Source organism: Chelmon rostratus, chromosome 16, assembly GCF_017976325.1.
Source record: "Chelmon rostratus isolate fCheRos1 chromosome 16, fCheRos1.pri, whole genome shotgun sequence".
Classification (NCBI taxonomy): domain Eukaryota; kingdom Metazoa; phylum Chordata; class Actinopteri; order Chaetodontiformes; family Chaetodontidae; genus Chelmon; species Chelmon rostratus.
Window position 1 is genome coordinate 17,246,744 of NC_055673.1, and position 23,053 is coordinate 17,269,796.

The 23,053-nt window shown below is 44.6% G+C and overlaps 1 protein-coding gene across 1 annotated transcript; it reads left to right on the forward strand.

Moving 5' to 3' along the window:
* Positions 1-1,416: 1,416 nt before the first annotated feature.
* Positions 1,417-22,687, forward strand: angpt2b (angiopoietin 2b). Its single transcript, XM_041955255.1, has 9 exons — positions 1,417-2,223; positions 8,563-8,718; positions 9,474-9,595; positions 11,648-11,880; positions 12,368-12,492; positions 15,184-15,285; positions 17,702-17,868; positions 20,570-20,700; positions 20,936-22,687. Exons 1-9 carry the CDS (start codon positions 1,906-1,908, stop codon positions 21,094-21,096), a joined length of 1,515 nt encoding a protein of 504 aa, XP_041811189.1. The 5' UTR covers positions 1,417-1,905; the 3' UTR covers positions 21,097-22,687.
* The last annotated feature ends 366 nt before the right edge of the window (positions 22,688-23,053 follow it).

Sequence of the window (23,053 nt, forward strand, 5' to 3'; positions counted from 1 at the left end):
GGATGAGGTGTGTGTGTGTTAAATGAGGAGAGTTGAAGCTGCAGGCGAGTGGTGGAGGGGTGGGAGGTGGAGGCGGGGACTGCTGGGACATGAAGGCAGAGGCGTAGTGTGACGGCGGAGGTAATGTCAGGCAGAAAGGGATTTTTTTTTTGCATGGGAAAACTATTAAATATGTAATTTTAATGAACACGTGAATTTTTAGGGAAGAGGAGAGGAACTTCAGTTAAAGTGAAATAATAATTCTATTCTTGCTAAGAAATCGCTCAATATGTCATTGGTGGTTTCAATTTAATGAACTGAACACAAGTCAAGTAATTAGCGTTCTCCAAGGGTTGTGAATTTTTGGCTCTCGCTGATGATGTGGGTGTCGATCATTTAATTAGTACAATATCTGCGTGCGTGGGCACTGAAAGTTGTTTGTAATATTGCTTCAGTTCTCCCATATTCGAGTGCTGAGGATCCACTGTGGAGAGTTTTGACAGTGTGGACGTTTGCCATTAACACAACTGGACCCTTGATACAAGGACAGCTAACAGCAGGTGGACCCCTGTCCTTTGTATGAAGTGGGACAAACACAGCACAGTGTGCACAAGCTGGACAATGACATGACATATTATAGATAATAGATGTAACTTCTAGTGGGAATCAGCACAAACATTAGCAAGCTAGGCTAATTAGCTTCCAATTTCAGAGCAGAAGGTAGTTAGTTTTGCTAAGTATGACTTTTCCACTGGAATACAAATTAAACAGTAGCTGCACTATCACTAAAGTTCCCCTGCATAAAAAGTGAGGGGAATTCAAATTTCAGTTTGACTTCAGCTAAACACCTTAATTAAATACAGACAGAGTGACCACAGATTGGCCAATGAGAACGGGGGACACAGACAAACGTGCCAGTTCAGCCAATAACAAGACGTAGAGACAGAGCAACACACTTGCACTGAATGATCATACTTTCATTATCTCAGCTTTCTAAATCTATTTACAAAACACTTGTGCAACATGTTTGTGCAGTACTGTACTCGACTCATTACGGTCATGCCAATAAAGCACATTTAAATTTCAGAGAGTGGGAAAAAAGAGAGAGAGAGGATGGGAGGGAGCAAAAAGTTGTGAGAGAAAGTTCCTCGTTCTCGCTGAGCACTGTGGCAGTGTGCACTTTTGCTGCTTCCTCTTCTAACCCCCGCAAACAGGAGTACCGTAAGAGGGAGGGAGAAAGTGAGAGAGGGAAGGCTGAGTGATTATGTGCTAAGGAGGTGCATTTGTGTGTGTGTGTGTGTGTGTGTGTGTGTGTGTGTGTGTGTGTGTGTGTGGAGAGGTACGCCACTCTCTCTCTCTCTCTCTCTCTCTGTTTCTCTCTACTTTAAGAGCTTTACCACTTCAGTCAACATCCTGAAGCGGGCCACTCTCCACCTCACCCCTCCTCTCCACTCTCCTCTGGACTAACGCATGGGCTCCAGTAGTGGAGAAGAAGGCAGTGAGGAAAGCAACTTTTCAGAAGAGAGATAAATGGTGGGAGGGAAGGCTGCTGTTGGTTTCCTGGACGGAGCTGCATGCGCTGGCTGAGTGTTGGAGTCACAATAGGAGGCGATCCCCCCTTTCCTGTGTGTGTGCTTTCAGCCTGCTCTCACGAGGAACAGCGGGAGCAGGAACTGAGCTGAAGAAGACTTCTGGATGCATCAGCAAAGAGGAGGACCAGCCAAAAGAGGAGAAGAGAAGGTGATAAAACAGAGACAGGGGCAGCAGGGGTTGGACTGAGAAGACAGCAGTAGGAAGGCAGAGTCTTGAGGGACACTTAAAGGAAAAGTTAAAGGAGCGATAGAGGACCTCACCTGACCCACTTCTCTGCTCAGCCAGGTGGAGCAACCTCCTCCCTCCCTCCCCTTCCCCTCTCGTCCCCCTGACATGGGCCGCCTGCTGGCCCTGACTCTCGCCTACTTGGCCTACCTGCTGGCCACCGCGATCGGCTCGGGGCGGCAACAGCACCGCATGCAGCACGGCCCCTGCAGCTACACCTTCATCCTCCCTGAGGTGGAGCACTGCCATCCCTTAAAGGACTTCCAGGTCACCAACACCCTCCAGAGGGACTCCCCGCCCGAGGCGGCGCCTGACGCGAGCCAGTCCAAGCCAGGCAAGGCCCAAAGTGAGAGGCCTTCCTGGCAGGAGAGGAAGCTGGAGAGTCTGGAGAGTGCCATGGAGAATAACACCCAGTGGCTTCAGAAGGTATGATCTCTGACCCGCTGACTAAAACAACCACCTCTCCTCTTCCTCAAATCTTTCTCACTCCACCTCTTTGCTGTCACGTCGTCTTCTTCTTGTCATTTTCACACGCCGCATTCTATCCTGCAGACCATCAACCAAAATGCAGGGAAAAAACAAACCATGATGTCCTCGGAGTACACTATCCAATAACATCTGTTGACAAGCCTTCATTATTGATTAATTCAGCGCTTAGCTGGGATTTCCTGGATGCTTGCTGCATGCATATCTGTCCTGGTGTATGTGTGTCTGTATTTAAGACCACTGGGAAGCCAGAACTCCCCATTGCATGCGAGAGGAGAAAGACAAGATGAAATAAGTTTGCTAATGTCAGACGGTGCCAAATATGTCTCACACAGTTGAACCTGCTAAATGAGTGTTTTCCCCCACTGGCAACAAGTACACACAAACTTCACTCTTAGCTCATTTTTCAGCCTGTCTGCACCAAACTCAGCTGACATCAAAATATAACACGTTCCTCAGTGAGGGAAATTTGTTTATCTGCCGGAGACACATTTCAGCGTGTCTCTTCTCCGGGCTGTTGGCCTTTGCAATTCCATTTAGTCCGGATTACAACTGTCTAAAATGAAATGATGCGATTAAAAGTGGCCTCACAATAGTCCTTTCATTGCTAAGGTCATCAGGGCACGAAATCAGTGTCGGGCCATTGTCTAGGAGAGACTGACTGACTGACACGCCGCCCCTCTCCGCCCGTCTCGCTATTCTTGTCTGCATCACTCTCAGAATATTTATGGTATACGCTAATCCTTGGGCCAATTATAAGGGTTTGTGTCGAGTGTTTAGATTGGTCGTCTGAGAGCAAACATGTTGATAATATTTCAGGATTTGAAAATGGGGCATTATGAATGCCAAAGCTCTCCCTGTGCTCCTGTCACTTCCTCCTCTCGCTCTGGCACACCACTAAATTGTCTGCATTTTTCCTTCCTTCCCTCTCCCCAGCCTCCCTTTTCTTTTGACACCCTGTTCCTCTCTATCCGTCTCCTTCGCTTCTATCCGGACCGCTCTGCACCTCTGGGATGCAGAATGTGTCTCATCTCACACCCTGACTTGTCGACCATCAGCTCTCAAACTCTTTGTCTATCTTGCTCACGCTCTCTCGGCACACACTCGGAAATGCACATATGAAAACACACACACACACACACACACACACACATCTCCTCTGTGCACACTCTGTCTGATGCTCAGCCTGTGAACCGGAGACCTAGCTTCCACGGGAAGCATCCCATGAGGCCGCACTGTATGTGCATGTGTGTTTGAGAGACAGAGCGAGGAAAAGTGAGGCAGCGCACTCACTTTGCCGCATGCCTGCATTATATTATTCATGTATACAGCCTGCAAAGCACCGTCCAAATTGTAGAATGCAAAAGCATCACATATAGAGCTGCCTCTCTAAGCAGAGCTGTGATACGAGCGGCCATGAAGGAGATGTGGTTTAAATCTCCATCTGCTGACCCTGTTCCCAAACTTCCTCCACATAACGTCTGGAATGAACACAAAGATCCAACCTTTCAACAAGTTACCCCACGGGGCCAAAGCGGTGCATAAATGATCGCACTGTAGGTGGGATTTCCACATAAACACAGCACGACCCTAGGGGAGCTCTTTTAGACGTGTGCCAGGGTATGCTGACCTCTGACCCCGAATGGCAAAGGCTTTTCAGCACCTTGTGGAGATCATTAAGCGTATCTGCATGAGCTCGGGGAGGAATCGGTGATATGCATGCGGAAGAGCTTGAGGCAAGTGTGTGTCGGTGCGTCTGTGAAACTTAACACGATCTCACTCAAAGCTCCCCTGGGATGGTATGACTCTTACTGTGAGCCTTCCTCCCAAACCCACTGAAGGAAAACACACACCCACACACACAAATTTAGGAGCGCACACACTAATCCGGCATGTTCTGCAGAGGAATCTCCAAGTACACGAGTGCAACAGGACTGCATTAATGTTCCAGATTCTGTCGTTGGTGTTTCCAAGAAGGGTGTAGTGATTGTTTTCTTTTGTTCTAACCCCTAACACAACCCCCCATCTAGTCCTTTTTGCCAGCTGCGACCCTGAGGGTTTGGCAAAAAGGATGTGAGTGTGCTTTTGTAAGTGCTTTTAAGAGACTGTGTGGATTATGCTAATGAAGAAATATTGCATTGAGATTAAGGTAGCTAGGCTACCCTTGGTGACTCGATTTCCTGGACCAGTAACGTTTCAATACGGCAATACTAAAGTATGTCACCCACATTACTCACGTTATCTAACTGTTCTTTCCTTGAACATACAAGGCAGACCCTGAACACTCCTCAACTATGGCCCCTGACATCTTAAAAAGACTATTTATCCAAAACTCACAATAAAGAACGTATTATTTTCTTATGCACTTTTAGTGGTATATAGGCAAGAGATAATTTTGTTTTTATCTGGCCATGGATTTGAAATATCTGCATCTAAAATGAAAGCGATGGAATGGAATTTTGTTTGTGGTGCTCACAGCCGTGAAAAATATCTCCAGCTATGGAAGCAGCTCTGTAATCTTGAAATGTAATAAGAAATAGCACAAAAACAAAATATCAAATGCTGAAACTGAGAAATTTGTTGTTGTTGTTGTTTTTTGTTTTTTTTTTTATATCCTCATTTTGAAGTTGATTCCAAAAAAGCTGAGTCAGTGGCAACAAAAGACTGAAAAAGTTGTGAAATGCTAAAAGAAAAGAAAAAGAACATCTTACGATGGATGAGGTTAACTGGCAACAGGTGACTAACATGACAGGGTATAAAGAGAGAGAGAGAAAGAGAGACAGAGAGTCTTTCTGCAGTAAAGATGAGGCAAACAATGCAACAATTAAAGAATGTTTCTCAATGTAAAACTGCAAAGAATTTGGGGATTTCTTTGTCCGCAGAACATAATGTCATTAAAAGATTCAGAGAATCTGAAGAAATCTCTGTATGCAGGGGACAAGGCTGAAAACCAGTACTGGCTGGCCGTGATCTTCAGGCCCTCAGATGGCGCAGCATTGAAAACAGACAGGATTCTGCAGTGGACATCACAGCATGGACTCAGGAACACTTCCAAAAACAATCATCTGTTAACACAGTTAATCGCTGCAGCTATAAATGCAGGCTGAAACTCTACCATGCGTAGAGGAAACCGTATATAAACCAGATCCAGAAACGACGACGCCTTCTCTGCTCCCGACCTCTTTTAAGATGGATTTAGGGACAGTGGAAAAACTGTCCTGAGGTCTGACGAGTCAAAATGTGAAATTATTTTGGAAATCACAGACGCCGCGTCCTCCGGGCTGAAGAGGAGAGGGACCATCTGGCTTGTTGTCAGAGCACAGTTCAAAAGCCAGCATCCAAGATGGTATGACGGGGGCATTAGTGCACATTGCAAGGCACCATTAATGCTGAACCATATTTACAGGTTTGGGAGCAACATATGCTGCCAAGCAGACGACATCTTTTTCAGGGAAGGTCTTGCTTTTTTCAGCAGGACGATGCCAAACCACATTCTGTTCAAAGAGTCCTGGCGCTAAACTGGCCGGCCTGCAGTCCAGACTTGTCACCCATTGAAAATGTTTGGTGCACTATGAAACGTAAAATACAGCAAAGGAGACCTGGAACTGCTGAGCAGCTGAAATCGTAAATCAAGCAGAAATGGGAAAACATTCCACTTTCAAATGACAGCAGTCGGTCTCCTCAGTTCCCAAACACTCACAGAGTGTTGATAAAAGAGGAACTGATGCAGCCGAGCGACAAACATGACCCTGTCCAGATTTGTTGAAACTTGTTGCTGGCATCAAATTCTAAAAGAGGATCTAATTTTGAAAAACAGCCTGAAATTTCTCAGTTTCAACATTTGATATATATTGCCTTTCTGCTATTTTTAATGAAAACATGGGGTTTCAGTGTTTTGCAAATCACCACATTCTCTTTCTGTTTATATTTCAAACAGTGTCCCAACTGTTTTTGGAAATAGGGTTGCATCATGTTAATCATCTTAGTTTCCCTTGATAGCATGCTAACATAAGCAAATTAGGACTAAACACAGAGAACAAATGAGGCTGATGAGATTTATGAGATTTGGAGAAAATAGAATTTTGACCAGGTGATGAAGATGAAAAGGGATCACCACCTGAGGGTCATGAATGTCTGCAACAAATCTAAAGGCAATCCATGCAGTACTTGCCACATGTTTCACTCCAACCCACATATGTCACGTCAAGGAAGAAGTCAAGGGATCACCGCAGTCAGGATACATCAGGTGGGGACCATGAATGTGTGTCCCAAATATCCATTCACTGACACTGCCATCCCATTGATGAAACAAATTCTTCAACAGAAAGTAGTTCCGATGACAACTGTCCACAGTCAGACCTGTGGATTACCCAGAGTAGTCAGGGAGATCGGTCCTGGAAAGAGATTTCGTTGCTGATTTCTCTAAATGTCATTTTAAAATGCTGTTGGCACCACAAACAAAGTGTAATCCTCATCCACTGCACTGGAGTGGCACAGACATCCAAATAAAACCAAAGCTATCTGAATGGTTCGACGCCATGAGGAGCAAGTGAGAAAAAAGGCTTCTTTATCATTTTGGTGAACAGACCCAAGAGTGCAATCATCTCTGGTGAGAAGTGGATTTACATGATGCCGCACCGACGCGTCAATCAAGGCACCTTTTTCATGGAAACATACATCACTGTTCCTCACAAACACAGCTATCGTGATGTGTCTCAGTCCATCACTCTCATCTGCCAGAACACCCAGCAGATATGTCCCCCCCCTGCTCTGGAATTGTAACTGAGAACAAATGTGTATATTGGCTCAACAATTAAGATATCCAGTGATACAACTCATTTGATTTTCTCAGCACTGATCCCTACTCTGGCCCTCTTAGACACAATAAAAGAGAATTACTACTACATCCCAAATGTGATTTATCTGGCTGCATGGTGCCGCATGTGACAGAGCTGCAATTAATGCAACTGGCGGTGGGAGATGGAGTGTATCAAGACCTCTGGAATGAGCTCTATCACAGAAGGCTGTAATAGGAACGCTTTGGACAGGCGGCTGATAGCAGCTTCAATACATGAGGATGATTATGACGCAGGGATCTTTGCCTCTTCCTTTGGAGTTAGCTTTAATCCCCTTGGTAATCTCTTCATATCCTTTGTTATGAGTTTTTTTTTCTGCTGTTTCAGTTGTCCTAAAGTAGCAAAATGTGAGAGATGGATTTACAGAGCAAGAGGGAGGAAGGGGGAAGAGTTTGAATATAAGAGGGAGTTAGTGAGAGAGATCAATAGGAAGTAAGAGACAAAGAGAGAAAGATTACAAGGAGGCAAACAATTTAATTGCCAATTCATCTCTATTTGCCCACTCGGATCAGTATTTTTTAGACCACATGACAAATAGAAAAAGCCCTCTCCTGTGGCAGTGCATGATCATAATCCCATTCCTCTCTGAAATGGCCATTTGCATTGAAAAAAACCCCCCCAAACAATCATAGTCTCGTTCGAATCCTCTTCGATTTTTTGCGAATAGCCACTCATTAGCCGGATCATTTTGAATGCTCTCTCCTTAGAGACTTCATTTTCCAGTCATGTGGTTTAACGAGTGAAGTCTGATCTCTCCCCAGAAAAGTCATAAATATCATTGTTCAATATTTCCCATTTGCTTTATTGCGTGGCACAGGCCATTGCCCGTTAAACGTCAGACGAAATTCCATCGTTCACGGCGGGAAAAGCCGTATTTGTCTTCCAGATGCCGTTTGCTCAAACCAACCACATTAATAAGAAAATCTATTTATTGGAGTAAGATGGATGTCAGTCTATTTATACTCCTGATGCAACACGTTTTGCTTCTTTCCCTGAGCTTACTGATTGATTACAGAGTGTAGGTGACTACCCCTGAAGTCCGGCACACAAACATGTTGATGCCAGCCTCTTGGTGCATATCGTTACTGCTCTTCTTGAAATCCCATTGAGGCACCTCTACACTGCACAGCTTTATTAATGGTTTATTAACGGTTGGTATTTGCCTGAGGTAGGCCTGCACATGGATAGGTGGATAGATGGGTGGCGAGATGTCGCAATGCCCTAGAGATACTACATTCCACGACTCCATCACAGTACCTGAAAAGATTGAGCTAGAAGACTCTGAGGCTGCTGCTTTCACCCTGCATCAAGCTGTCAGTGAACGAATGGGCAGATTACCTCGTAAAATATGATTATCGCCACAGTGAAACCCGGGAATCTGACATCCTGGATAATATTCTCTGTCTGCCTGTTCGCCTTGCAGCTGGAGAACTTCATCCAGGAGAATGTGCGCTCTGGGATGGAGGAAATGAAGAGAACTGCGGTGCACACCCAGACAGCCGCCATGCTGGAGATGGGAACCAACCTCCTCAGCCAATCAGCCGAGCAGACCCGCAAGCTGACAGACGTTGAGACCCAGGTGAGCCCAATAGGAAGCATTTGAGTGAGCCTGAGACAACGCGCTGGAAGCCAATCTAAATGAACAACTGCGGCGGTCACACCCTTGCAAAAACAAATGATGTCACTTGTGAAACACTTGGCGAATAGCTAATTAAATGTAAATCAGATGTAACCCGCTGAGAAGCCATGCCCAAAGGTGGCGGTAACAGCCTTAAAACAGCTGGTATTTGGTTCTACAGGCTCTGATTGACACAATGAGTTGAGCTCGGAGTCTGACAACAAGCCAATTAAAACACAAAACTCAGTAGCACAACACAGATGTGTCTTCAATCATGCCACAGAGCTGTTATTACAGACTGGCCTGTTTTGGTCCTCGTGCTTTCTTTGTCTCTTATCAAAGTTGATATGAAACCGCAACCTGTACAAATATCTGAGCCGCTTTGTTCAAGCTTTTGTTTCATCTGCAACCTCAAAACATGTCACAGGTTCGTGTGAGATAATTCTTGCTCAAGTTTTCATTGCAAGATCAAAGACTGAGCTTCATGAGCTTTGTGATGCGCTGTGTGACATTATTTATCCCCAAGGGTGCATTTAATGAATTCAGCTGGTGGGTGTCCTTTTTGACCCCCCCACCCCCACCCCAAGAGTCTTTTCATCAATATCTCGTTCTCTTGTCAGCCATTCTTCAACCTGCACATACTGTGAGAGTTATTCTTGCGTTTTCTTTTTTTTTTTTTGTTCGCTTGTTTGTTGTTTTTTTTGGTCAATCAATAGGTGTTAAACCAGACAAGTCGCCTGGAGATCCAGCTGCTTGAGTACTCGCTCTTCACTAACCGGCTGGAGAAACATATTCTCCTGCAGACTCAGGAGATCTCACGCCTCGGTGATAAAAACAGGTGAGCGTGCGCACACACACACACACACACACACACACACACACACACGTATGTTGCTGGTAGGTTTTTACTGTGGAAAGGCACTTCATTTTCACAGCCATTATGTTAGATTGGTAATTCATTCTCTCATTTTTGGACATATTATGCAGTCATTCCTGCGGTTGATTTCGCTTTTCACTTCCCAGAACTTCATCATCAGCCGAGATCTGTGCTAAAAACAATGTTTTTTTTCTTGGATATGCTGTTAGCGAGGCTTTAGTTGCTGTAGGTGGCGCTATTTTTTTTTTGCTCACTTCCTTTACTAACTCCAAATGAGCTGCTGTGGCTGCTTTAGGAAAAATAAAATGCATCTCTTCTTGTGCACCAAGGAATGTTTTCTCACGAAAAAACCTGTTTGACACTGGACGGCAAAAATATAGTGGCCTTCAAAAGCGTAATAAACTGTATATATGCGTGCACATGTATGGAACCGGCCCTTGTTGGAACAGCTGGAAAAGAATACGCTGAATGGCTGTGGCAGATATGAAAAACAGGGCACTTAACAACAATATAATGCGTATTGTGTAAGCCTGTGTGTGCGTTCGCCCGTGAATAGGCAGTGCGCGTTGGGAGGGGTTTCCCATTCTTCTCTCTAGGAACACAAGGTCAAATTAAGGCCAGCAGGGGTTAAGGACAGGTTGCTGGGTGGCGTGAAAGGGAGCGGGTGTTTTCTCTCCTCTGATTCTTTATCACTGCATCCATCTGTATCAAGTGTGACTGCGAGAACACAGTGCCTAAGCTCCAACACCTGTTACACATCTGGCCCTGCTCGGCCCTGCTCTGCCCTTTGGCCCACATCCTTCAAGTCAGTGTCAGGGCTCTGACGTGTAAATAAATGAATACATCTTCACAGGGGTAAACACCATGACGCGATGCATGAAATTAAAAAGGTCATAGTGGATTTGCAGCCAGGCAGCTGAGGAATAAAAGGGAAATAAGGTCTGCAGTGGTTGTAGGAGGCTACTGCAGCTGATCCTTGAGGGCATGGAGCCAGTATTTGGACCACTGCCAACTAAAAAGAGCAGAGAGACATGTTTGTTTTCATAGGCATCACATGTAAAATACTATTGGCAGGAAGCAGAGCATTTTGTGGAGAGAGTGTGAGAGCAGTCTACTAGCAACATATACATTACAATAGCCATAAATATCACAAGATCATAAGCATAACAGTTTAATTGCCCAGGATGCAATGTGATCCAAAATGCCATGTTTATTCTATCAGACCCTCTAACTGTTTAAACATTGCTGTGCTGGTTTACCGCCACATTCTACACTTTGACTGTTCCTCAAAATAAAATACACATAATGGGGAACAATTTGCTAGCTAGCTCGGCCACTTTTATTGAGTGTTCCCCGGCAAAGCAAATATGAAATGGAAGTGATGTTAAAAATGATTCGGATTGATCCAGCTTTCCTTCCTGGCCTTGCGCCGAGTTGCAGCCTAAAGCGGGGGATGGAGGATACACGTTTAGTGCGGCCGCAGTGTGTGCACGGGGCTGAAAAGTAGCTTGTTCAATCTGGGTGGCGAGATTGTTTCAATAAATAACTGCTGCAGAGTCATTAGTCAAAGCTATAAAGATCAGGCTGCAGGGATTTATGGTCTTCAGTCGGAGGTGGGGGTGTGGCAGTTGTGCAGATGCGTGGGCACGCACACGCAAACACACATGCACACACACACACACACACGGTGTCAGATTGGTGCCTCATGGCTATGATTGAGAGGTTTAGCATGCAGGCCCATCTGTGAATGCTGCTGCAGTACAGGTGTTTCTATGATGTCAGCCCAATGAGACTGTCGCGCTGATGTCTATTAGTCATCCTCATGCAAATGTGCAACCTCCACTGTGAAAGGTAAATGGATTTACCACCTGCACCCACTCCCTTACATCCTCTACCACCCATTCCATTCAACATGCATCTTAACACTTGATATAATATCATGTCTTCAGATCTTTTTAGGGAAAACAAGTCAACCCTGGCCTCAAAATGATTTTTGCTTTTTGTCTTTGGCAGTTTTCTGGAACAGAGGCTCTTGGCGCTCGAGGCTCGGTATGGGAGGGAGCTGCAGGGCTTGGAGAGCGAGAAGCAGCAGCTTCAAGAGCTTCTGGAGAGGCAGAGTCGACTGGTCAGTCAGCTCCAGGGTGAACTGGGCAGCTCCACACTCAACAGCACCTTACTACAGAGACAGCAGGCCGTGCTCACGGACACTGTTCAGCAGCTGCTGGCTATGGTCAACCACTGCAATGGCAAGGCTGAGGGGTTTACTGTCTTTGAATGAGCAAACTGTTCTGCCAAAATCATTTTTTTGAAATGAGAGTTAGACATTTACATGAGTAAAGTGTTCTGTAGGTATAAAAGAGATTAAGAAAAATAAATATAAACACCCACTCACTAGTATGCAGCACACAATTATATATTGCATTTTTATGATTCCTTACTTCTTCAGTCAAATACAGACTAATAGCATCAGTAAGCACCAGGATTTCACTAAGGCAAAAATGGGGTCAACAGTATTTCATTAATGAGTCTTAAAAAGCATAATTTTACAAGAGAGATGTTACATAGAGCAGCTTGTATTTCAGATCTCAGACGTACGTGCACGCACCGCACCGCAGACATTGCAGGTTTAAGCCAGAGCTTCACATTACAAGAGATCTCACATATGGGGTTGGGATTTGTGTGCAAAACCCATTAGGTTGCCATCTGTAAATAGATGCCTGCATGTTTCTGCAGAAATCTCCAATGTGCCCAAGGAGGAGCCGCTCACTTTCAGGGACTGTGCGGCGATCCTGCGGTCCGGAATGACAGAGAGCGGGATATATAACATACGCCTCCCCAACTCCACCCAGACTGTCAAGGTAGTAGGGCTTTAAAGGTCACTGGCCTTTTCTTGCAAATATCACCTAACTGACTGTGACGTGAAACTTTTTTTGTGAGACATTTCATCCGTTTGTCCATATTTAGCACTGGAATCATTTCACTTTGCCCAGCCTGCATAATGTAATGCTCACACACACACACACACACTACATAACGACATTCAGGCGGCTTATCATTATTTTGTGGACAGCAGTAAACACTGGGAGGATGCACCAGTCTCACGTAATGGTAATTTGAAAGGTTTTGGTATAGAGGTTGATGGAAATGCCACGCTGGGTTACTGGAAGCTAAAATAATAAGCAACAGGAGAATTATGCCCCGCAGGCTTCATGGTGAGTGAGTGTGTGCTGCTGAATGCAAAGTCAGAAAAGCTTAGGAGGTACCTCTGCTGACCTGAAGTAGCTCGTCCCTGCCAAGTCAACCATGGCATCCCCCGGCAGGCTATCCTTTCTTTGAATCACAGCTAGCATTCTTGTCTGGGATCTTCACCCTCTGAGCTTTCTGCAGAAAAAGAACGAAAACAGTGAAACAGCATGTTGTTATTCATTACTTTCAGTCTAGTTTGCTGGTTGGCACCATCTCCTATCGCCCCTGTTCTTCCTCTCTATTTCCTGTGGGCAAGGCGGCCAGGTGTTAGGCCTCGGTGCCATGTGTTTCCTGCCAACTGGGGCCAATGAACGTTTCCACTGATGCAAGTTAGCACTCCCCAAATCATTGCTGCTTTCAATCTATGCCATCTAATTCCAATGCGGCTGGCAATCTGGGTGGCTGCTTAAAAGTGGGGCAGATACAAATTGCCCTATTTTCAAAGCAGACAGCGGGCTTCCTCCGCTGGACGAGAGACAAAAAGCATATAAAGGTGTGTAATGAACATTCGCTTATATGAGATCGATCCATCTATGTAAATTTTAATCGTCGAGGTTGTGAACAATGATGTTTACAAATAATTTGGTATTTTCTTTTCTCCTGTGCATATTTTTGAGAGCTACATATGCACAGGGCTCATAAAATTAAACACATTAGGGCTTCTCTCGGAACACATATTGTGAAGTAATTATGTTGTCCCATGAAAGCCATTGACAAAAAATAACCACACTGTAATTGTTTTTTGAAAATCCTAATAATGCTGAGGTTGTCCGGCTTTTTGCATTTTATTGTAATGGGTTTGGCCCTAAGTGATTTCTTGCTGGCTAATAATAATAATAAGTGAATGTGGAGTATTAAATATGGATCTGGTATAAATCAGAGTAATGACTGCATTTGGCAAAATGACTTCAATTGAGAAATTCTATTTTGAGATGCTTGTTTTTTGTATTCACTGTGATGCCTCTAAGGCCAGATCATTGACTTAATGTGCCAGAGGATAATCACAGCATATCGCCAGCCTGCTCTGTTTGCCGAGGTAAAAGACCTGAGTGCCTTCTGACCTTGATTTAGCTTTCCTATTCTGGGAAAGAGCTGGAAACTCGCGTTTCATTTCTCGCAGAAAACAGCCAGTTGAGATGTCGAAATACAGAGAGCCCTTGGGATGCTGTCCACATACCAGCATCTATACTGCATGACTCTCGAGACGGGTCAGGGCGGTTGTTTGCTGGACAACATTCAAGCAACCGGCCAAGCAAATCAATTTTGTTTCATCAGTAACTAGCCACATTGCAGGTTGCAGAGGTATCGAGTCAGAAAAGTCACTGGCAATATCTATAATTTGAGGTGACAACGTTGCATAGAGATTCAAACATAGTGCCTCAGAAAACTGAAAAAGCACCATCCTGTCGCCTTGAGGTATGCAGACTGAACACACTTGTTCAATATAAAAGGATCTCAGCAACAAAAAGCATGTAGTCTTACCACCCACGGAAGAGATTCACACAGTTATTTAATCACGATACCAGAGGGAAGCTGGAATATGTCCAGTTTAACACCTTGAATATGTAAAACAAGTCCCTTAACAAGTCTAAATTTCAAATTCTCACTGGATGAATGAGTGGAATTAATTCCTATTTGGTCTTCCAAACAAATCTACATTTGGTGAAATGTGCAGCCAAGTAAGAAAGAAAACCGTGTGTAACCAAAATCGCCTCCTCCTCAGCCCTCACTCACGGGGATAAGAGAACACGCTGATATGTTATTTTTCCTTCCCGCCTGGGTCATATCATTGCAGGACACCCTGAAGCATTGTGCCCCCCCCCCCCCCCCCCCCATTCCTGAAATTTCCAAGGCATCCTTCAAATAACAGAAACAACTACAAGCATGTTTAATTTCTTTGTGTCATTTCTTTCCGCTTGAGCCGCTAACCACTGTTAGCGACTCGCTGGTTAACGCAGTGGGGCATTTGGCTGCTAAATAGCCAGGTATTACCCTCAGCAGCTGGTGGAGACCAAAGTGGAGTGAACATCGGTCTTACATTTGTTTCTATCAGGTGATAATATGTCAGTGTTGTTTGCTGCTTTTTCTGCAGCTCCCACGTATGCAAAAACAATCAACTACTGCTGCTCTCAAGTTAAAAATAGGAAACATCTGATTATTGGTGAAGCAAACAAGGCAAATAATTTGACCGAGCAACACTTTTTGAGTCAGACACATTCTGGTCGGTACTCAAAATGCATACATTTCTGTCACCTAGCCCTGAGGAACCAAGGCTTGGCTGTAATCTGCCTTCACTTCCACAGGTGTTCTGTGACATGAAGACCAGAGGTGGCGGTTGGACGGTGCTGCAGCATCGGAGAAACGGCTCCGTTGACTTCCACCGCGGGTGGAGGGAATACAAAATGGTGAGTTCAGCAGAGGGCAGGGTCAGGTTGCATCGTTATCAGTATAGGTAGTATGGATCAGTGTTGCAGGACTGGACAGGAGGTTCCAATAACTATCCACGGGTGGTTTGGCATGGAGAGGCGTGGGATACCGGCTAGCCTGTGATCCCAGGTGACCTGCGGTTGTTGTGTTTGGCCGCCCTCCTGTTCCCTTCCACCCCCCATGTTATTGCACCTGCTCTCGCTCCCTCTCCCTGTCGTACTCCCACACACCCACATACACACACTCATGCACAAACACACACACCATGCACTTCAGCGAGCCACAGAGCACTACTGTTTAAATACATCTTTAAGATCCCAGCTCTCCACTGCAGGGAAATTAGCGTGCGGTGATGAAAGTAACACTATTTCCAAATAAAAACTGCATATAATATAATTTTACACAAGAGACTATGAGGTTGATTCAGTGCTCTGGCCAAGTCAAGCATGTGTTAACACCTTTGGCTTTTGTTTGGTTTGGACTTGCATTTAGATAATGCTTTTTTTGAATCTCCTCGCAAAGTTTTCTCAATAGAATCAATACTCTGTTTGCGCAATAGGGAAAAACAGAGAAAAACATAGGGCTTGCAAGCCCCTGCAACTATGTTAAATTACACACAGAACAAATGAGTGAGGCTAGTTTGGGATTGAGTGGAGTAGCAATTTGTCTCTCACCCACATCAACAAATCAATTGCGACAGAGGAGGACTGTGACTGCAAACAGAGAGACTGAAAAAGAGAGCAACCAAAAAAAAAAAAACAGCTTAAAAACTCCTTTCAAGAACAATATTTTCACAAGTGGATGACAAATATTTGGTTCCAGTTGGGGCGTGGGAGCACAGGGGCCCTGTAGATGGCAGATAACGTATGTACTAAAACGCTTCAGTGCCCCGGCCCACACCCCGTGTTCTCAGAAACGGTGGTCGGTGTTGATCAAATGTTGCACCCAGGCCTGCTGGTCAAATGATAAATGCTCCAGGGCTCTCACGATATATTCGCTCTCACTTAAGACCAATAACAAGCCGCGAGTGTGACAGCTAGACAAAGTGACTTCGAATTCGCAGGTAAACAAGGAGAAAATGTCCTTCTGAATGGAGAATGCTTAATATCTGCAGACGTGGAGTTTGACTGTTCACGGCTCTGCCTTCAAGACATATGCGAGCAAACAGTCTTAATGTTTATGTGCTTACTCCTCAAAACCAACTGGCCTTATCGCACTGTGAATGCACCTGAGAGCCGCCTGTTGTTTTGTATGTGACAGCCCTCAGCCAGATTTACTAACTGAAGCCACATTTGGCCTCTCCTTTTAAGGCATCTCTTTGAATAGAACGCTTCACGTTATGTCATTTCCTTGGTGTGAACCATTTCTGTCAAAGCCATCATGCCCTTATGGCACACTGTATCTGCTTTCATTCAATGTTGCGGTTTCCTCTGTGAAACCATGATCTTATCCCTGTGCCTTCCAACTGTTAACGTCATTTAACATTGACTCCTGGCACAGAGCTATGTACTTGACATTAATCTTTTACATACCTGTTTCTTTATATTCTGCATCTTATGACGTGCAAATGGCTGATAAACTCAAGGAGGAACCAATATAAAGTCTCTGAGGAAGGTGTACTGCTGGAACGTCTGACAATTAAAGCTACATCTATCAGATATGGTCGGCGTGGATCCTGCATGCAGCTAGCAGTCTCCCTTTTGGATGCTGAGCTGTCATGTACCTAAAGATAATGTTAGCTAATGTAAATGTAATATCTCAGCATGTCTCACATGCATACATACATTTAACACATAAAATCTAAAAACGAGAGGCCCGCTAACAGCAGTGACCCAGCTCTTGATTTTGTTGGGGGCAACTGGCGGCAGAGAGGTTGCAGCGATGGGACATTTTGCATTTTGTTGCAAACCGTGCCCATAGGTGTTCAATTTGGTTGAGATCTAGTGTCATTTAGTGATGGAAGCAACTATTTGTTTTGTTTCACATGCATCAGCATATATTTCCTATCTTCTTCTTCATCAGTGTTGTTTTCCATTTCTAAAAATGAGACAGAAAAAATGTCCTCACGTCCAGCTCTGAAGTTCAAACAGAGGATCAGTCCACAAAGCCACTTTTTTTTTCTGTGAGTGTTTCAGGCACACATGGATCATTGGTAAGATATTAGGGCAAATTAGAGTCTCAGTTGACCGGCCCCTAACTTTGGGAGTGGAGTATTACACTTCATAAACTCAGTGGACTGTCTTAGGCCATCAGAATGATAAATGTGACTTCTTAAATTGAGGTCCATTTTCATATTAACTCCAAAAACACTTGGCAGGACACTGGTAAAATAACCCCCCTCCTGTTTGAATATTTTCTTGTGCTATTGGTTCTCGGGCTTTGTGTCTCATCCAGGGCTTTGGCGAGCCATCTGGGGAACACTGGCTGGGGAATGATATCATCCACAAGCTGACCAGCTCCCAGGAATACAGTCTGCACGTCCAGCTGAAAGACAGAGAGGGGAACGAAGCCTTCTCCCACTACGACCGCTTCTACATCGATGGAGAGGACAACGGCTACAGGTAACAGCATGAAATATTATTCAGATTTGTAACTGAGCGCGCAGGCTTTACTTTGGGTTGCAATGGTGCGGATGATCAGATCAAAATCCACTATTTGAACCATCAAATCATCCAATAATCAAAAGTGTTTAGTAATTAGTATGTGATAGCACAAGATTGAGTGAAGCACTCCGGTCTTCCATTAAATTCATTCACTTTGTCAAAAATCAGACACGAATAGGACTATAATGAAGGTGCTTAATTTCAGTAAGTGTTTTATTAAGAGCCGTCTATTGTGAAAGGCATAATTGCAAAGCAGTGACACCATTTCAATCGCTCCCTCTGGGTGAAAGACTCTGAATATCATGACAGATTAGAAGTCATTATCAACAGTTCAAATTCCTTCCTATTTTCTCGTTCTCTAAGCTTCCTTATCCCCGAGCCCTGACGTTCAGGAACCACTTGGGCCATTTTTAAGACTGTCATTCAAAATGATGAGCTCAGTGGAGGGCACGCAGCCACTTTCGTCTGCCTCCATTTTTCTTTTCCCACCACCGCGGCTACCGCTGCCCCTGAAAATCCCCAAAGGGAAGCTGCATCCGCTGGAGTATAACAGGAACGCCTGGCGATACCTGCCCCTGCCAGGAACTGACAACTCAAACCAAGCTCCCCGGTAACCCTGCAATCACTAACAAGATTATGTGTGGGTGTGCTGAAGCCGAGCTTCCTCCGAAAACAGACAGAAATAAAACGTAAACCAAAATAGTGCAGTTTGGATTTCATTTAAATTCACAGGAATTTGCTCTTGTTTTGTGTAAGTTTATGGAGACTGATGCTCTGAGAGATGACAAATCATAATCACATGTGGGCGTACGCCTTCCAAGATCCCTAATAGTGCAGCAAATTGCATTTGCCTGAGTTTGTTCCACATAATTAGCGTGATGAAACCGAACGTTTCACAACTTTGCTGTAGGCTGCGCCGTGTGAGGTGAAGCACCTGAATGAATATAATCACCTCTGTAGCTCGCTACCTCTGAGATCATGTGCTGCGTAACTAGTTCAATATGTACCAGCTTTACTAGCACGCTGAAGACCCTGGCTGCGTCTGTGGGATTAAATTATAACTCCCGAGCCGGAGCTGTGATGCTATGCGGCCAGTCAGCCAAAAGCAATCCTCCTCCTCCTCAGCTGCATCCAGTCTGCTCCCCAGAGCAACATGAAGGTCTTCACCTAAAACTCAGTAACATTATTCATACATTAATCATCAGCATGACAGACCACTTTCCCCTTTGAGGTGGCCAAGAATAGCCATTCACAGAGTAAAACCAATGGTAGGCATTCCTTATAATGTAACAGTATATTTGTCATTAAAGGATACAATAACAATATAAAAAGACAGTCACCTTGAAAGGGATTAGCCTGTGGTCTGTGGTACTTGTGGAATAGCTGAGCTAATACCTCTGGAAGTCGTGGCTAATGCAAAGGTTTTGGGGAGTAGGACGAGCTGGCCCAGTCCGCAGGCCTCTCTTTCCAATAGGATATCCTGTAGCTTGTGGTTGCCATTCTGTCTTGTTCGCTAGTTTTTAATTTTCTTCACATCACCGATGCATCACGAAGAGAAAAGTTAAGTCGTCTGACAAAATATCTCCCTCGTGTACTATCCCGGTCTCTCAGCTGCGCCGCCGCCATTTCCAACCGTCCTCGCGCTGCCCCTCGTGATGTGTTGCCCTGCCCTGTGAACTTACAAATTCAAGAGGAGGATTCTTCATTTAGTCATCACAGACGGCGTGCCCCGGGCGACGGAGGGGGGTCACATAACTCAGGGGAGACTCTGGTACTAACTAGACAGAATGACAGGGCAGAGGAGAGGCCAGACAGCAGGGCTGACCTCCCCGTCCACTCTCTTCAAACCAGAGCTGACACACACACACACACTGACGGACAAACAGACACAGAGACGCACACACACACACACACTGCTGGGCCGCTGTATGAAAATAATTGAGCGAATCAATTTAACTTGGGCAGAGGTTTCTTTCAGAGTGTTTGGGTTGTTTCACAAAGCACAGCATGGAGGAAAAATAATGAGAAGCTCTTTAGGTCAGTTTGTGTATTGATGCTTGGGAACCGAGGAGAGATGGTTCCTTGCATTAAAAAGTATTGTATATATACTAAAAAGTATAATATAACAAATATACTGATCTCCTTCAGTGGTTTACATGTTTAGAACTTTATATTCTCTAATTATTTTTGATAGTGAGATTATTTGGTTTTATTAAAAAAACACTTGTCTACACAGACTCTAAATGACAAGATGGAGCTGAACTTGAGAGGAGCATTGGGTCTTGCCCAACTAAAAATGCTGTGTATTTGCTGTTTGCCAACATTATTTCTTACGTCAGGTACGCCCAGAGGCAAATCAGACAAAGAGAGAAAAATTAAAAGTGAACTACAAACGGTAGCTCCAACCAAAGAAAGCTGGACTCGCTAAGTTCGATATTTTGCCTCTCTCATCCCTTTGGTATCCCGCGGTATTAAAGGATGAAAGACTGGCCGATTTTGATAAACACGATTGTGCTGTGTTCAGTTTACAGACATGACAGTAGTTGCTTTCAGAGACACTGAAGTCCGGGCAGTTGCCATTTGGAGCGCCCACCAGGCAAGGTCGTCGCCTGCGGCTGAGCTTCTCACTGAGTTTCTTTTTCTGCTCTCCCAATTCCAGCCTTCACGCCGAGGGCTTCAGCGGCACAGCTGGACGCACCAGCAGCCTCACCCACGCCGGCACCCAGTTCAGCACCAAGGACAGAGACAACGACCGCTGCACCTGCAAGTGCGCCCAGCTCGCATCTGGAGGTGCTTCTGCTTCTCACCTCCCCCCTCCCGTCTCCCGTCTCTCCTTATATCCCATCTTGTTAAACATTTCTATCCACTCCCTTGTAAATGTCCCGAAGTGCATTTCATTTTCCCTCTGCGCCAATATAAAGTTCCTGCTGACTTACAGCTGTGCATTTGGGTGTTGCATTTCATGAGCTTGAATTCAATTAATTCAGACTTTCTCCTTGAACTCTCTGACATTTTTCCTCTGCAGGTTGGTGGTTTGAGGCCTGTGGTCCATCCAACCTGAATGGCATATATTATCCCGCCTCGTCCAGTGTGGTTCGCTACAATGGCATCAAGTGGTACTACTGGAAGGGTCCGAACCTGATGGCTACCATGACAACCATGATGGTGCGCCCGGCAAACTTCTGATGGCATGATGTCAGACGAAGTGAACGTCACCACCTCCGATGGATGATGAGCAATATCCAAAAAACTGTGTGTTCAAGAGGAGACATCAGACTGTTGGTGGTTTCAGCTTCTGGACATCTTGGCGGGACGTGTGCAGACTCTCGGCAAATGACTGTGGTTTGGGTCAATTCCAGAGCGGGAAACTCCAATAATATATGACAATATCTAGTCACAAAGGTGTCCAGACAAGATAAGGATTGCTCAGCTGAGACAGGAAGGAGATTGAGGGTATGAGCTGTGTTACAGATGACAAAAATACAGCTGATCACATCAAATTATGCACTTACATATGAGCAGTTACTAAACCCAAAATTAAATTCAATCAATAAAAAGGATAAATCTTTAGAGACACTCTATCACAATACTTATTTTTATACTAGAGTATGAAAATGTATGTTCTCTGTTTATCCGTTGCTGTAAATACATTTTTGAAGACACACACTTTTGTATAGCTAAAACTAATTAAAAAAACTGTTTCGTATAAAGTCTTAATTTCACCCCAAATGCTTGATTAAATTGAAGCTTGGTATTTGTGATACACTGCATGTTACGGCTGATATTAAAGATATACTGTGCAGGAATTGTTAGTTACTGTTAGTGCTCTGGGATACTTGCTGCTGACAGTCTGGCACTTTATAAAGTCCCGATCCCACCTGCACGCTGCTATTGCCCGAGGGCTACGCACTCACTTCCCAAAGGTTGCAGCCCAGAAACATCCCAAACACAGCAAAATAAGAAACTACAGGCAGAGGGCAGGGTCTCTGCAGAAAAATACACCACCACGCAATTCTAGTGGGTCGTAACTGATGATTGAGAGGGATGACTTCTGTGTGAGGCTATACATTGTTTTTAGGAAACTCCTGCGTAGTATACCTTTAAATTATTAAGCTCCAATACGATGCCCTGATTCTGACTTTATTCCAGTGGCATCATGGGCTGTAAAACATCAGTACTTCTTTAAAACTGCACTTCAATCGCTACAGAATCTAACATAAGATAACAGTATAACACAGTGACTTCAATAGTTTAATTTAATGTCAATAAAAAAAAACACCATAAAGAACAGCAACAACAACAGTCTTTGCCCTTTGCTGCATCTTCCAAAAGGCTTTTCACAATGAAATATCCCTGATTCTTTCCAGGCGCACCTCTCATAAAACTTTATTTGTGAGAGATTTCACTCATAAAAGCACATCATACGTTTTCATTGGTGTGATATACTTTCAAAACTGAAACATTTTGTAATAACATCTGGGAACAAAGTTGTAAATTCAATTCTGACTTTGTTAAAACAATAAAAATCGTACATGGTCTTTGGTGCCTATAATAAACAGCGCCAGGTGCTTGTTACCATGTAAGCTACATAAACTCCAACAAGCTGCACATGCTGGATGAGAACTCCTCAGCCATTGATCTGATGAATCATCCAATAACACCGGTCCCGGTGGTACCCATTAGAAAGCGGCGGGGCTTCACCTCGACGAACAGCGACCTGGGTGTCCCGGCGTACGCCACGGACAGCAGCTGTCGCTCACTGGAAGGCGACGCACAAGGACGTGGGCTGGCCGTGTCTGCTAATTGCTGCGCTCCGTTCACAGGAGGACAGACTGAACACCTGAAGATCTCATCTTCAGTGTCGAACGCAACTCCCGGGTGTGATTCATTTCTGACTGCTGCAAACGTAACACAAACTGCAGATGTATATAATGAGCTGTTTTGACATGTCTTTGACACTCCTAAAAGCTCTCTGAGAATGGAAAACACATACTAAACAAAACAGGAAATTCATTTCTTACCAATAAACAGCTACTCTGTGTATGCCTTCGCTGCATCTCTGAAGGTCTTTCTCAGGCTGCCTTGCATGTACTGCTCCAGTCGGAATATGCAGGAGCTCTTCATGACAGTAAAGCTCAAAGGG